Below are 16888 nucleotides of genomic sequence, written 5' to 3' on the forward strand. Positions count from 1 at the left end.
TTCTCAATCTCAATCAGTTTAATGCCGGATTCGCACAAAGATAATTCCTGAAAGATGGAGCAGTTCCCTCTTTGTCTGGAGAAGGTGTTGTTTATGTACCACAACCAGTAAGTGTATTTTATTATTTAAGTTGGTGCGTTTACCAGTTTCTGTAACTTATTACACAAAGGGCAACGCTGTTTAGCTTTGTTAACTAGATGGTAGGGCTGTGCTAAAAATCGAATGCGATTTTCATGCGCATCTCGTCAGTAAAGGCGTTCTGTGATTTATAAGTACATCTCCAGCACGTGCGTTCAGATCAGGATTGCCAGGTTTTCAAAAAAAATCCTGCCCATTTGCTTCTCAAAACTTGTCCAAAACTAGCCCAATCGCATTTCCAGGAGGGCAGCGTGCGCTAAGCTGGTGTCGAAACACAACACAGGAACCGCTGACACAATCAGAACTCGTTACGTATTTCTGAAGGAGGGACTTTATAGAACAAGGAAGTCACACGCGAAACATGAACACGTTATATTGCACACTGTAAACACAATCAAAGCAAAAAAAACAAAACACGAAAAACGTGACCTTTAAGTTGTTAAACGCTGAAAATACTATGCCGATCCACTCCCTCAAGGTGCGCGTTTCTCATTTAAAACGTGCTTCAACTGAAACACGGCATGTCGCAATCTCTGACAAAACCGACGAGAGCCAATGAGCGTTTTATATCGCTGCCATAAAACTTCTTAACGGTACATTTTTAAATAGTTCCTGTAGCTACAGAGGAAGGAGATAGCCTACATATCGCCAATGAATGCCGTTTGAATTTTGATCTTTTCCTCACACCAAGTATCAAATGGATACAGGATTTAAATAAAAATAAAATACTTTCATGATCATTTTATTTAATGCTTGTGCATGACAGCATACTAATAAAAATTATGTGCCCCCACTCTCTATTATAGATCCGTGTGTGTCCCATAGTAAACCAAATAAATATTACATGATAACGGTTAAATAGCCTACTCTCTCTCTCTTTCTTTTCATGTAAGGATTCTAAGATTATTTGTACCAAGAATAATTATATAAAATTTAATAAAATTATAATTAAGTGCAGTTTAATGCACATTGCCGACAGTAGGCCAGCAGTGCCACCTTGAGGCCACATGTAGGCCAAGTCCGTTTTCTATGTGGGCCACACAGAACCAGCTGTTTCTGTGTAAAGCGGTCATATGACGCCTTTTTATGTTGACATGATTTAATGTAAAAAAAAACCACACAATTTTTAACATACTGTACATCATTGTAAGTCCTCTATGCCCCGCCTTTTTCAAATGTGTCGCGTTGGAAATACAACGCTCCTTCCCATAATCGCGAGTTTCATCTTTCAAAATAAATGTAAAGACAGTTAATAATGTCCTTAGTTTTACCATCAATTCAATCCTGAAAGGGGAACATAGTGGTGTGAAAGATACAGTGTTGAAGCTTGTGTGTTACAGTACACAAGCCACAGACGGTTAACTGACTCTACTGTGTGACCATCTCTCTCTCTGTCTCTCTCTCTCTCTCTCTCCCACACACACACACACACTAGTCCCTAAAATTGTGTGCACTTTGGATGGGTTAAATGCAGAGCATGAATTCTGAGTATGGGTCACCATACTTGGCTGTATGTCACTTTTAGTTATCATTTTGGTTTGTTATTTATTTATTTATTTATTTATTTATTTATGTTTTTTAATTGAAATGCATTTACCATAAACTATAATATTAAATATACAAAATCAATTTGAAATATATTTAACATTATAACATGAAATCTCATATCAGTATGATATGCCTATACATTTTGTATTAATTAATTTGTGTAATAATCAAATGTCTCTTTAAGACCAGCTCTACTACAGCTCAGAAACTCTTTGCTCCCTCTTTCCATAGTCATTTGTGATGTATTCAGGAAGTCGTTCACACATGGTCAGTCCAATATGCCACAATTCAAACAGCGTCCCAACTGCACACAGCCCATGCTGCTCGGCACACTCTCACACACAAAGAAAACAAACCCGTTTGTCTGCCTCTTAGCTACCCGGAAACTGATCAGAGAGAGACAGAGAGAAAGGGAGAAAGAGAAGTGCATGTCTGCAGTTGAGTTCCTGTCCTTAACCAGCATGAGCGTGAGTGCCTCTTCAAAATTTAGGACACAGAGATACAATCAGACAGACTGAGAGAAACCAAATGGATGAGAGCGAAAAAGGCTGAGCGAGAGCACCAAATGTCTGTATGGGTGGAGTGATGGTAGGACCTGGAGGCCAGTAGATCTGAGAGCAAAGCTTTAGTATTTTGAGTATTTTTGGTGTCATGGTTTTGGGTTTCTCTTTGCTTGTGAGCAGTCTTTATAATGAAGACATGGCAAAAGGACACATGACTAGATCTTTGCACATTTTATCTATGGAGCAGTAGCATTTTTTTATTGTATTTTTTTTCCACTGAAACCAAACCTGCATAGTTCAGGTGTTGCACCTGTGTTGTTTGGGTAGGTAAGCTTTTCTTGTTCTGCTAGTGAGGAATGTATTTTGTGAAATGCATGTGGCAACGATGACAAACATCGCTCATCACTTCTTCGCACACAAGGATTGTTAACTGGATTATTGAACAGAGTTTTGTAGTGGTAAGATGACTCTTCATTTTGAAATCATCACAGTTACAGCTACGTTTGAACTACTGTTTTACATCATATCATTACCAGTGATAACAAGACAGAGTTACTGGGGAAGTGGTTTTCAGATAAATCACGCTACCTAAAAATAGACTTCTTTTCAGAGAATAATGGGGACACAAATTAACCACTTGTTATTGTATCTGACAGTTTGATAAGTTATAGCTGCAGAGGTGAAAGAGAAGGAAGTGATTGGTTTCAACGCTATTTTAGATGACTGTTGATTCAGACACATGTCTGAATCTTAACTAGCACTCCACGTGTGGCACATTGGATATATCTCACCTATCATGGCAACAGCTAGACGTTCGAGTCAAACTCCTGACACTTCTCAATCCATGTCCCAGCCCCCCACCAGTGCGGACCGTAAACTTCTTGACAAAGTTCTCAGGAGACTCGACAAACTGCATAAACTGAGCACTGACCCCAGACTGGGTCTTAAAAACAGCCCGCCGTACCTTCCCGAACTAGTGTTGGAGACCACCATCCACCTGACAGAAGTATGGGCTCCCTACAGGGGGTCCGTGATGGCCATGCCACGAAGTGACGAGGGTGATTATCTGAGGATCCATATTCGACACTTGCTGGACAAGGCAGATAGAGCTGTGCTGCTGTTCAAGGATGGCAAGGAGAGGATGTTTGAGGAGACATCAAGCTACAGGTAAGAGAAAACCAAACAGCGCAGAGGTCAGTTTTAGTCTATGTACTGGACTCAGTATGTGTGTTCTTCAGGTGGATATATTCATCTCAGAGTTGAGCTGACTGAATGATATTAAAAATTAAGAAAAAAAGACAGAAGGTATATAGGTAATAAAGCAGATTAATCCTGTTTGTTTTAGGTAGTTCTATCAAAGAAAACCTTTAAATATATTAAATTTTTATAATATATTTTATATAATAGATTAATACATAACCCTAAAACGGTCACACAAAAAAGCGCAAACACACACACACAAACACACACACACACACACACACACACACTCACACACATATGTATTATAAGTGTATATATGGTAATGCTTCTTTTTAATGGTTTCCTAACAGGTATTCTGTTGACAACAAGTAACGTATACGCAAGTACATATCAGCCTAACCCTGACCCTGACCCTAACCTAACAGTCTAACAGGTCTCTAAAGGTTTTTTGACATGTAGTTGCAAATTATTGAGTTAGTTGACATTTAGTTGCAAAGTTACTTATAGTTTTTATAATGTCTGGATTATCAAAATAAAGTGTAACCATAGATAAACACATTTTAAAACTAATGAAATAATACATTTTGTATGTAAGTGTGTGTATGTGCATATATAGAGAGATTTTCATCTTTTCATTCATAGAGCTGCTAAAAATGACACTTTCCGTAAACTCAAGTCTCAACCGATCATCAACAGTTACATGCAAAAAATTGGATATCTGCATCGAGTAACTCGCTTTTATGTGAATGTGTGCCTGTGTGTGTATATATAAATATATATTTGTGTGTGGGTGTCAATTAAAGTGGTTAACGCGTTTCTTCAATAGAGCAGCACTATGATGTTCCACCAACTTTGAAGAATCTTTAAATGTCAGTGCTACTTTAATTCGTCTTATTGCTACTTCTCTAATATTGGTTCTATGGTTATAGTAATGGTTTTATCTAATTAAAAAAAAGGGTTTAAAACAGTATTAACACTATTGAAGTAGTGGTAGAAAAGTATTCAAATTTGGTCATCAAATGAAATGACCACACTGATAAAGTTAAAAAAGTCTGCCAAAAGAACGCAAATATAAATCCTGACATGTCCACACACACATAAATATTTGGATCAGTTTTACAAGAGAAAAAATGATCCTGGTAAAAACATTCCTAAACCTTACCAACAACCTGACTGCAATAAAACGGCTTGTTTTCCATCTTTAGAAACCAAACATAGCAGTCCCTATTAAGACTTTGTTGTGATGCTTAACCAAGTTTCTGGTATGCTGTGACTACTAATGACCAGTGTGTATAGTGCAGCATTATCATGGAAATGGAGGAAACTTTCCTCTGGCAATGGAGGCCATCAGTTTAATGTTATGTTTCAGCACAGCAGTGGCCGTTCTGTTTACTTCCTGATCATGGCAAAATGATAAAGTGAAATATGCTCCTCAAATAATACATCAAATCTGAGAATAACCTGAGACGTATAGATAATATTTGGTCTACTCCCCATTTATCTCGAAGTGACAATACATAAAAGGCTTGTTCGCAATGTCCGCAAATTGTTTTACATTCTCTTCAGTGTGAAGCTGAATAGCAGGGCCTTCAAGTCACAACCTTATTTTTTTTTATTTTCACTTAAGCTGTGATGTATGCCATATTTCACACAGCATGTCACAACTGGACCTTTAGTGTTGAGAAAAGATCTGAAAGAAACCAAGCAGTACAATTATGTGTGAATGTATGCATACTCTGAATACACGTTTTATATGCTGACAAAATATATACATAATCTGAACACCATGCTTTATGTATTTGGTAAAGAGATACAGTGGGTCACACCCTGTTCCTCAAAGTTCAGATTTCTTATTGAGAAGCATGAAATATTTTATCTCTCCTGTGAGTAATTCATTTAATTTATTCACTATAAGATAGAACGGAATCATCACACAAACCTAATACAGTACATGTGGGTAAATGTAGCTCATTTCACCTATACTTTGTGACTGCTGGTGAACAATAAAACCATGTCAACATGGTTAGAGGTTAGTGGACAGGACAGTATGTGGGGGAAAAATTAAGAGCAAGACTAAAGGAAACTTCAGGCTTCTGAGGCGCTGTTCAGAGAAAAGGTAAGACAAAATGAGGGCTTTGTGGCTAAGCTACTAGAGATAAAAGTAGAAACAAAGCAGTCATATTGTCTGAGTGGAAAAAATTGTTGCATACAAGACATGGTAGGTCAAGTGCATATGCATCTCAACACAGTAAGCCACAGTCAAACATTATTAACAGCCTCAAGAAATGGGAACAACATATTGCTGGTAAAACTGTTCTCAATCTAAAATTGATAGTAAATTTCACAATAAATTACAGAGAAAAAGCAAGTAACATGTTGAATTGAACATGAAATGTTTAAGTAGAAAAACTGAAATAGTATTTTCTTGTGGAACATAATCTTATTTACAACATCAAAAATACACTGTAGTCATTATTATATCACAATAAAAAGATGAAGAATTGGTTTCTTCAAACATCCCTTACTGGATACTCACTGGATCATTTTTAAATACAATGCATATTGCATCTGCCCTGTTGTGTACTGTTTTTTTTTAATAAATGATGTTATTTATTTTCACTGCATTTAGACTGAATATAATGATTAAATCAGATTGCAGATTTATTGACAAGAGAATAAGATTAGAGGTGCTGTGCTGTGTAGAGGATGCTGATGCTACCATGGCAACCTCTTTGATCAATTAGTAATGGAAAATTCTGTCAGCCCACCACAGACACGCAGGACAGGATGCATCAAAGTTCTACTTCCTGTTTCTAGAAGTTAGAGTGCATTGTGCTTATGCCAGCTTTTTGCTTCTTTTTGAGTGTATGTTTGTGCAACTTGTTGACATGATTATATCACACACGAACAAACAATTGTCATATGAACACAAATCAGAAAACAAGCACCAAAGACCTTCTGTGCACTTTACTACCTACTTTATATACAGACGAACATGTTTTATCGTATAATATATGCCTGGGTAATATTTTTTGCAACATATATATATAATTATTATTTTTTGTAACGTTTGTTTACTTTTTCAGGAGAAATCTTACTAAGTTGTCACTCCTCTTCAGCCACATGTTGAATGAACTACAAGCTTTGTTTCCTGGGGGACGATTTCAGGGTGATACTTATAGAATTACAAAGACAGAGGCCAAAGACTTCTGGAGGAAAGCCTTTGGACACAAGTATGATTTCTTTCTTCTTTTTGTATATTAAAAATGTAAACAGGAAGTCGTGGCCTAGTGGTTAGAGAGTTTGACACTGTATTAGGGTTCAAGTCTTGGGCCAGTGTTCTGTCGATTTGTCCTACACTGTCAGATTTTCCTACCTCCCACTAAAATAGTGGGTAGTACAATTCGACAACAAAAAATGCTACTGAAAAGTTATGGTTTATTAACGTCTACACCTACCACAACCCTAATCATACCCTTACAGAACTGCAAATACAGTAATTATGTGTTATATTCGTGTTATATTGTAGCTAGAAGGGATACAGTTACAGGAAACCAACAATAAATATTCTTTTCTACCAGTTAGATTGAGTTTTTATTAAAGTCTACACCTACCCCAACCCTAAACCTACCCTTACAGTAATGCAGATACATTAAATATTTTTGTGTAGCATGAGAAAAAGGACGCGATATTAATGTGCGCGTGCGCAGTAAAGACGATAGGAAAATCTGACAGGGTAGGATAAAATGTCAGGACACCGGCAATGCCACGACTGAGGTGCCCTTGATCAAGGCACTGAACCCCCAACTGCTCCCTGGGTGCCGTAGCATAAATGGCTGCCCACTGCTCCGGGTGTGTGTTCAAGGTGTGTGTGTTCACTGCTGTGTGTGTGTGTGTGCACTTTGGATGGGTTAAATGCAGAGCGTGAAATCTGAGTATGGGTCACCATACTCGGCTGTATGTCATGTCACTAAACCCTATGAATCAAAAAAAAAATAATAATAATTTAACAGTCTCCCCCCCCCCCCCACATACACCTCTCTCTCTCTCTCTCTCTCTCTCTCTCTCTCTCTCTCTCTCTCTCTCAGCTGTATAGTGCAGTGGAACATTTTTAAACAGCAGCTGAGGAGGGTTCATAGCTTTGAAGAGGGAATGGAGGCCATGGCTTTGAAGTCCACGATTGATCTCACTTGTAATGATCACATATCCATCTTTGAGTTTGATATATTCACCAAGCTTTTTCAGGTATTAGAAGCTTGAGGAGAACTTTTGTTAGATATCACCTATAATATTTTTAGTGTCTCACATGACAAATGTTTTTTTTTTTTAAGTAGCAAACACATTCCATGAATTCAGTCATTTTTGTGAGACTTGCTGGATGTGTTTGATATAATAAATCATATCAAATAAATCTAACACGAAAAGTAGATCATTTTAACATTTATATATTATACATGTATTTGTGATATATTTTCTTATAAGTTTTGGGCCTTATTTTGTACTGTATTCATGGAAATTGCAGCAGTAAAACATTACCTCCTGGTCCTGTCATTCCTTTGGTTACTTTTTTTTTTTTTTTTTTTTTTTTGCTATAAGCTATTTAATCTTCTATTCTTCAGCCCTGGTCAACTTTGTTAAGAAACTGGAATCATTTAGCAGTAACTCACCCAGGATACATGGCGTTTCTCACCTATGACCAGGTCCAGGTCCGACTAGAGCACTACAGACATCATCCTGGCAGGTAAGACATACACCAGACTATAGCAGGGCTGAAATGAACTAACCATGTTACTAACCAAAAGAGTAAAGAAACCAAAATATTACAGTTTGCTTATCTAGGTTTAAACAGAAGTACAGTGGTTTAGATCTGGACTCTTACTGGCTCTCCCCACAGCTACATCTTTCGTCTCAGTTGCACACAAATGGGTCAGTGGGCGATTGGTCATGTGACCAGTGATGGCAGCATTGTGCAAACCATTCCTAAAAATACACCTCTCTTTCAAGCACTCATACAAGGTTTCAGTGAGGGCTGGTGAGTTCACAATCAAATATTATTTCAAGAAAAATGTTAATAAAAACACACTGAAATTTAATCTGACGTCATACTGTTAACATAACTTGAAATGCTTCAATCTTCAGTTACTTATACCCTGATGGGCGTGATATGAACCCTGACCTCACCAGCCTGTGCAGTCCAACTCACAAGGGTCGAATCAAAGTCACTGAGGTAACTGAAAGTTAAAGTCAAGATAAAAAAAAAAAAAATAAAAAAAAAAATATATATATATATATAGGCAAGGCAAGTTTATTTATATAGCACATTTCGAACACGATGGTAATTCAATTATATATATGTATATAACATTAAAAATATTTTCTTTACTTCAAATAGAATAAATGTTAACTGAAATAAAAGTTATTTTTTATCTCATTTAATTTAGTTAACTTGATGTATTAAAATAACTAAAACAAAAACAAAAATAATAATTGATAAAAAACTACATTTTTTATCAATTCAATTATTGCCTACATTTTTAATTGTTCATTTAAACATTACACTATCCTATACATGGTTCTCTGCTTCTTTTTTTCCATATTTTAAATATGCTCGTTTATTGAATGTAAGTGCATTTTTTTTTCTCTAATGCAAGATTGTTTTCTCTCTCCTTTATTTGTTGAACATCTCTCTTCAGGAGCAGTATGAATTGTACTGTGAGATTGGCAGCACATTTCAGCTCTGCAAAATCTGCACAGAACGAGACAAGGACACTCGCATTCAGCCCTGCGGCCATCTTCTGTGTCAGCGCTGCTTGACTGGCTGGCAGGTATATTGTTTTCCTATTGTGCTCAGACCTTTATAACCATCTCCCATTCACACCTACATTCACACTCACATGCAATTATGGTCAGGTTACAACCCAAACCCACATCTAAAACAACTATACATGATTACGTGGTTGTGTTTTTCCATTGTTGGTGCACATATATAAACATCATAAAAAGATCTCATTAGAATTTATTATTTTTATAACAATAAAACGTTAACATAAACTGATAATTAAATACTTGAATGGAGCAAAGTCATTCAGAAAGCAGTTCTGCATGAAATACAGTGCTTGCCACAATGTCATGCAACAGGACCCGACATTTTGGCTCAAGCTTCCTGCCAGTGTTTGATGAAGCATATGTGTGCATTGTGACTGATTTTCCACTTCTCTGAAGTCACACTTCATTGAATGCTAAGATCACATTGACCCTAGAGAATGAGAGGATGTGATGCATTTCTGCAGCTCTGCATCTTACAATGTAACCCATTCAAAAGACTAGTGCAACTAGCATAAGATGTCATAAGATAAGCTAATCTTTCTTGTGGTATGATGTGCAGGGGAAGGATGCCCTTGGGAGTGCATGGTTTCAGTATCCAATGCATTGAATGAGTATGTGAATTTGTGTGTTGAAAGTTGTGTCACTCCCTCTGATATGCAGAAGTCAGATGGGCACACATGCCCCTACTGCCGCTGTGACATCAGAGGCACAGAGTCCATCCTCATTGAGCCCTACCTGCCAACCAGAGACAGGAGGGCAGGGGGGAAGGAGGAAGAGGAGGAAGATGAAGATGAGGAGGAGGATCACGTGGATATAGAGCTGGTGATGAAAAAACTGGCTTGTATGAAACAGGTGAGCGTATGTAATTTTGGAATCAGGAAACCTTTTCTTGCCAATCTGATCCACATTTTATGATTTACATTGTCTTAGGTTTATTGAACAGTTTATGAGATTTTACTCTTGTGTGTAGGGTACCCTATTTATAGAATACTACTGCAGTGTAATGTCTAGATTATAGGTGGTTAAACCAGGAATGCATAATATATCTATCTATACTATATTAGATATCAGCTAACATTACAGATCAATATGTGTATACTATATTTTATTGTAAATGCTAATTTCCAGTTTTAACATTTAGATTAACTTTGTCACCACCTCATGCTCACTTAAAGTCAATCTTTTAAAACACTGTTAAATGTTATGTTTAGTAAAAAAAAAATTATACTGCTAATGTAAATGTTGTGATGCCTAAGTTCACTTGTAGCATTTATAATAATTTTAACGTTTTACATTTTCACGTTTTAACCTTTGTGTTTTTATTTATTTAAACAAAATCGTAATATTGACCATTTATCTGTTAGTAGCCATGAAATGAAAATAATATTTGGGGTATCCCCAATTGCTGGAGTTTTAAAAATGGTGCATCCCTGAATTAACACTCATCCACATCGTGCATTTAGTCAAGTCAAGTCACCTTTGTTTCTATAGCTCTTTAAACAATACATCCTGTGTCAAAGCAGCTTCATAGAGCTAAACAGGAAAATAGCAGAATCACTTATGAAGAAGAAAAAGAAAACTCGGCTGTGAAGAGTATTCAGATTCTGCTAAAGTAGCTTTAAGATGTGTCATTATTTAGCTCAAGTCAGTTCAGTATTTGTTCAGTTCAGACAAGGCTGCATGATCAATTTTATGCTGCATTACACAATTTTTTTTTTCTCGATTATATTTTGTATTCTCAAGTGTCTGTTATTTGGCAGTTGCTTTGCTATGAAAAATGTCTGCTTATGCAATAAATGTGAATGTAAGGTAGGTTTATCTGTTGTTCTGAATGTGTGCAATTCTTTATTTCTCTCTGACGTTAAATGTCAGAGTGTTTATTCTCATTCCTCTCTCACTATTTCAGATTTCTCAGGAGGAGTATCAAGTTCCCCATTCCAGTCTGTCACTTCCTCCCCTTCCTCCCAAAAGACATTTACTCTCCCCTTGTCCATCTCCCAAACCACCCTCCAGATCCTTGAGCATAGGCACAAAGGTCAGCCAGTCTAGCTTGGATCTAGACTATCTATCTAGATCTGTTTATCTGTGCTGTTTTTAGATCATTTGGTAAACTAATAATTAAAGAAATAATGTTATTTTTGTTAAGTGCATGGTCCTCAGTGGTTAGTAAGTGAATTCAGTGTAACTGTAATCATGAGAATCAGTTATCACGTTCTTACCGCAGAAAGTCAAACACAGTTCCTGGTCAGAAAACATGCTAAGACAAACTTCCTCAGATAGGTAAGAAATGTTCTGAATAATATGTTTACAACATAGTACACATGGGTAAGATTATCCTTACAAGCATTCGGCAATAATGCATGAATACATTTGCATTAGATCCTCTGTTTGGATGTCTGTGTGATCTTGATGGCAATTTATGTCATGCATCCATCAAAAAAAGTCAGCTATCATGATAGTTGCTTTCAGATGCCACTTGGTTTCATATTTCTCACCTAATGCCTTTACAATTCTCACATTTTCAGAAAGCCTTAATTGTCCGATATGTTTTGGGGTTACTGTAGCTATAGTCAGATGTTTGATGCATTACAAAGTTAATAAATGAACACAATAAGTTTTCATAATTATGTCTATTTCTGCTATACTTTTTCTGCTTCTTTACTGTCCAACTGGATTCAGAAGTGAAGAACTTTTGGAAGACTTCCATCCCTCCTCTCTGCCAAATGTCAGACTCAGTGGGTATCATAACTGACTTTCATTCACTTCTTGTATGCTTATCATAACTGTGATATTTTTTATTCATTAAATATCATAAGAATACTTGTGATATGTTCTGTTGAACCCTTGAGACAGCCAAACATTACTTTTGCTGCTGTTGTACTGACATCTGGTGGCAGGGCTTGAAATAACACACAGATCATATCTGCTGAAACATTATTTCCTGTCTGTGTAGGTGGGGTGTCTTGTGAAGGGCCTTCAGAAAGTGTCAAAATGAAGAGGAAAGTGAAAAGAAGGAACAAGGAAGAAGAAGATCATGACAGAGCTATGGCGGATGACAGAGCTATGGCGGATCCAGCATCTCCCTCAGGAAGTTATATTCATGGGGATATGGAAGGAAACACTTCATCCTGACAGCAAAATTCACTTCCGAATTCAGACTGTAAAGTATATTGGCCAGACAAAGCAATTGTGTGATATCAGAAACAATGGGTGACCAAAATTATTCAACAGACTCAATAATCACCAGATTTGGACTGTACTGTATGTAGGAATGTTAGTTCAATTGAACTGTGCATTGTCAACAGAAAACATGCATTTTACTGCTCACACTTTTTAAACACATTTTAAATTCTACCTCATGCCTCCTAAATTTTTAGAGAACAAGATCTGTGTTTTGACAGACCACAATGAATAAAAATAAATAAATAAAACAAACAGCAGACTGGTTTTCTTTTATATCTTAAGATATAGGTTGCTTAACACTAAATAAGATGGAAGCATGCAAGTAATTTCAGTTCACTCAGACCAAACCAAAAAAATTAAATTTAAATTTTCACATTACATAACAGTAACAGTTTGCAGATTTACAGTTTTGTATTTAGTAAAAGAATTCAAAGAAACATCCATTGATATTTAATTTTTGTACTACCTAGAAAATCTCTGAAAACCTTTGTTTTTGAGCCTTCTTGTTAATGATCTCTGGATTGTCTCTGCTGCTCTCTGCTGGATTGAGCCAGAACTCAATTTGTGTTAAAATACTGGTTTAGAGGTGGTTGGGGTTCACCTAAATGCATTCTTCTTGTTTCCTTCATTCTTTTATAATGGGTTTCACATGATTTGTTAAAGTGTGCCAAGATTAAGTTAAACCTGACTTTCAAGCCATGTCATCTGTTTGCTGTCCCCATTTTGCCAATACATTATTTTGGAAGATAGTTATACTAGGCTACATTACACACATCAACACACTTGCTGTAAGAAATTAAGCCGACGGAAACGAGAAGGACAGGAAAAATAAATGCCACCAGTACTGGTACCTGTAATGTTGTTATTTACCATGTTGTTATGTGATTCATAAAGAGGATGCATATTGCAATAGGGGTTAATCCTGGGCATTTAAAACCCAACAGTGCTAATATCAATTAAAATAAATAAATAAAATAAATAAACATATCTATAAAAGGCCCATATTTAGAATCTCTATCTTGCCACTGCTACTGTAAGCCATTTGCTTTCACAACGTCATTTCCTCCTTCCACTGCTAGACTTCAAGTGTTTACATTTGCTATTTGGCCTGAAAAACGGGGACGTAAGATTGACAGTTTTTAAAATCAGACTGTGAAGAAAGCCTAATTATGACAATGTTAGTTTTGTTAATGCGTTTTGATCATTTAGCATAGGTTACTTTCGATTATCTTGAAACTGAAACCAAAATAAACATCAGCACAATGGACAGGTGAGTGGATTTATTTGGCAATCTCTCCAAAAACACGACAACTCTATATATTTATATATGCGGTGTTATTTTCCTACTTTTACATACACCCGTCTAGATGCCGACTGCACATTTTCTATCAAAATTCAGTAGCGCTTTTTTCAAAAGCTTGGGCCGTTTACAAATGAACGCGGTTTTGCGCTTAAACGTCTTAAATAGCCTAACTAGACACGACATCTTAAAATGTCTTAAAAAGCAGCTAGAAGAGATGCAAGTGTCGGCTATATGTGTAGCTCATGTTTAGCCTATCTACAAATATTAAATCGTAATGCAGTGGAACGGCGAGAAAGCGATATGTTTGAACCGTTTAAAAAAACAATTACGGCTTTCTCAGATTAATTCCTCATAAATATAACACACACAGTGATATTTGAGGCACCTTCAAAAGAGTGTCGCGAGATTTCTCCAGAGGAACCCAAAGTGTCTCTTGTATCTTTTTATTTTACAGAAGGCCTAGTTCACTAGTCCTCCAACTCCACAAAAAGGCTATGATGGAATGATGTTATGTAAAATGATACAGCATAAAGTGTTGACAGAGTGTTCTGTTTTCTGTAGGTTTTTACCAGCAAAAATACAAGAGGATTATTTATACGAAATCAAGAATGTGTTTGCTTCTGAAAGCCCTGAGAAAATTCCCCACCAGCTTATGTCTCTTTTGGAAGTCTTTGACTGTTTTAAGATCGATATCGCTGTGACTGGAGAGTCTGGTGCAGGAAAGTCTTCTCTTATCAATGCGTTCCTCGGATTGAATCCTGATGATGCAGGAGCTGCTCCAACTGGAGCTGTGGAAACCACAAAGGAAGCAACCATGTATCTGCATCCAAATCTTCCACACGTCAGACTGTGGGATCTTCCTGGGATGGGAACCCCTTCCTTTGGATCCAAGAGTTATGTAAAGACAATGAACTTTGAGCTATATGACATGTTCATGGTTGTGATATCAGAGAGAGTCAGAGAAAACAACATGCTGTTGGTTGATGAAATCGAGCAACAAAAGAAGCCGTATTATTTAATTAGAACAAAAATTGATAACGAAATACGATCCCAGAGAAGGAAAAACAAATTCTCTGAAATGCATGTATTAGATCAAATGAGACGGGACTGTAAGAAATATCTGAAGGAGAAGAAACTGGACCCACATGTGTTCCTAGTGTCAGCCATTGACACACAAAATTATGAGTTGCAGAAGCTCACAGACACTCTTAAGGATGAGGTTTCTCAACTCAAAGCAGAGGTATTTTCAAGTTTCCTGGACAAGATGTTAAATGGAGGATGGATAAAAGCTAGGTAAGTATGCACTGTTAAATAAATGATTGTTCGAAACTGTAGAAAATTTTTAATACTTAGAAATCCATTGCATTTAAAACTTTTGTACCATTTTCTAGAAAACATGAAATGATTTTGAACCTGTCATGTTTAGTAAAGTAAACCTATTTCCTTACACCTTGAATATAGGTCAATTTAAAGTTGCTAAACTCATGAATAAATATAAATATCACAGTTCATTTTTACTCCGAAAATAAGAACATTGTAATCATAGCTGAGGTCTATTTAAATGGTTGCATTTATGATTGATATATTGAATGTATTTCTGAAGAAAAATAGTAATAATAGAGAGGGCAAACAATGATTGTAAAGTCATTCCCCCTAACACTCATGTAATTTATATTTATCTATTACTTTAGGTATGCTACAAATCACATCCAACAGACTAGGAAACTTCAAGCTGAGGACATAACAACATTGCAAAATATGTATAAGCACACAGGTTATGGAGCTGGGAAAGTCAGTGTTGTACTGCAGGCTTTGAGTCACTTTCAGCTGGATGTTGCAGTTTTGGGTGAGACAGGCTCTGGAGCATCCACTTTTGTAAATGCCTTAATTGGGCTGGAGAATGAAGAGTGTGGTGCAGCTTCAGCATCCATCAGCAACCCAGCAATGAGTCTGAGATACCCAGATGTACGATTCTGGGACATATCTGGCATAGAGGGAGTCATGGATTACTCGATGTATGAAATGAAAGAAGTCCTGAATTGTTATGACTTCTTTATCATCATAGTATCAGACTGGCAAAAAGCACGCCATTTAAAACTAGCTAAAGCAGTTGAAGAATTAAGGAAGCATTACCTCTTAGTCCAGACCAAAGTAGACTGTCATCTACAGACTCAAAGTGAGTTGTGCTGTGATGAAACTGAGATACTTGATGGGCTTCGGGCACAATTTACCCAGGAGCTTCAGATGGCAAAACTTTCTGAAGAACAGATTTTTCTCATCAACAGCCTAGACAGGTGTGCATTTGACTTTGTAGGTTTGGAAAGTGCACTCTCCAGTGACCTCAACACTGTCAGGACAAGTGCTTTTGCATATTATATAGCAAACACAGTAAAGTGACATAAATAATACTTAATAAAACGTAGAAGTGTAAGATAGATTGCAGCAGTAAACTGCTTTAAAATGACTTGATTTCGGTTTAATTTACCATTAAATATTTAAGCATACTAATATAACTGTTTAAAACGGGTGTGCAATAATATATTTATTGATTAAGCAAATAATGTTTGATTGTTTAATATGCTGTATAATTCTGTACTTTTCTGTCTGTGACAGATAAGATGATTTTGAAACATATGAATACAATGCTAGAGAGGTACCATATTTTAATTAGAAGATATTCAGTTGGGAAACAGAAAATTATTTGTAGAAGTTGGTCTGCAGTAAAAATATGTGAACTGTTGACCTCAATATACTATTTTAGTGAATGCTTGTAATAACTGCAGATTCTCAGATCATTTCATAGTTAAGATTTCTTGTTTAATAAAATGTTTATGAAAAATATGACATGTTTCATCTCTTGTTATGCAAACCATAAAAAAAAACAGTTTGTAATGGACTGTAGGTAGGTTATACTGTAAGATAATATTTAGTGTTTTTATTTATTATTTGTATTTCAGGGGACCTAAAAATAATTTTAGTGAAACTATATTAATTGTTTATGCCATGTCATCAATCCAGGTCAACCAAAATGTCTTATGTTGTTATGGGTAGCAACACAAACAAATTCTTTGTGACTCTATGTCAGGAATCTATGACGTGAACTGGACTAATCTATTACTGTGACACCCAACTCGACAGCTTAGTCACAGCTTACATATTCTCATAAACCATCATAAAGTCCAAA

General features: G+C 36.3%; 2 protein-coding genes across 4 annotated transcripts; both read left to right on the forward strand.

Annotated features, from left to right (window-relative positions):
- The first annotated feature begins 1981 nt into the window (after positions 1 to 1981).
- LOC132103043 (E3 ubiquitin-protein ligase CBL-like) lies at positions 1982 to 12418 on the forward strand. 2 transcript variants are annotated; one of them, XM_059507849.1, is made up of 13 exons: positions 1984 to 2647; positions 3043 to 3356; positions 6479 to 6625; positions 7481 to 7637; positions 8012 to 8133; positions 8287 to 8424; positions 8532 to 8619; positions 9086 to 9217; positions 9879 to 10070; positions 11125 to 11253; positions 11443 to 11498; positions 11898 to 11953; positions 12172 to 12418. In XM_059507849.1, the coding sequence occupies exons 2-13, from the start codon at positions 3223 to 3225 to the stop codon at positions 12348 to 12350; spliced, it is 1530 nt and encodes a 509-aa protein (XP_059363832.1). In that variant the 5' UTR covers positions 1984 to 2647; positions 3043 to 3222; the 3' UTR covers positions 12351 to 12418. The 2 variants fall into 2 exon arrangements, with proteins under 2 accessions (XP_059363831.1, XP_059363832.1); XM_059507848.1 differs by having other exon boundaries at positions 1982 to 3356.
- Positions 12419 to 13843: 1425 nt separating this feature from the next.
- On the forward strand, positions 13844 to 16355 carry LOC132103045 (interferon-gamma-inducible GTPase 10-like). 2 transcript variants are annotated; one of them, XM_059507851.1, is made up of 2 exons: positions 13844 to 14997; positions 15396 to 16355. In XM_059507851.1, exons 1-2 carry the CDS (start codon positions 14207 to 14209, stop codon positions 16099 to 16101), a joined length of 1497 nt encoding a protein of 498 aa, XP_059363834.1. In that variant the 5' UTR covers positions 13844 to 14206; the 3' UTR covers positions 16102 to 16355. The 2 variants fall into 2 exon arrangements, with proteins under 2 accessions (XP_059363834.1, XP_059363836.1); XM_059507853.1 differs by having other exon boundaries at positions 13844 to 14944.
- Positions 16356 to 16888: the final 533 nt, after the last annotated feature.

The sequence above is a fragment of the Carassius carassius genome, chromosome 24, assembly GCF_963082965.1.
Source record: "Carassius carassius chromosome 24, fCarCar2.1, whole genome shotgun sequence".
Taxonomy (NCBI): Eukaryota; Metazoa; Chordata; class Actinopteri; order Cypriniformes; family Cyprinidae; genus Carassius; species Carassius carassius.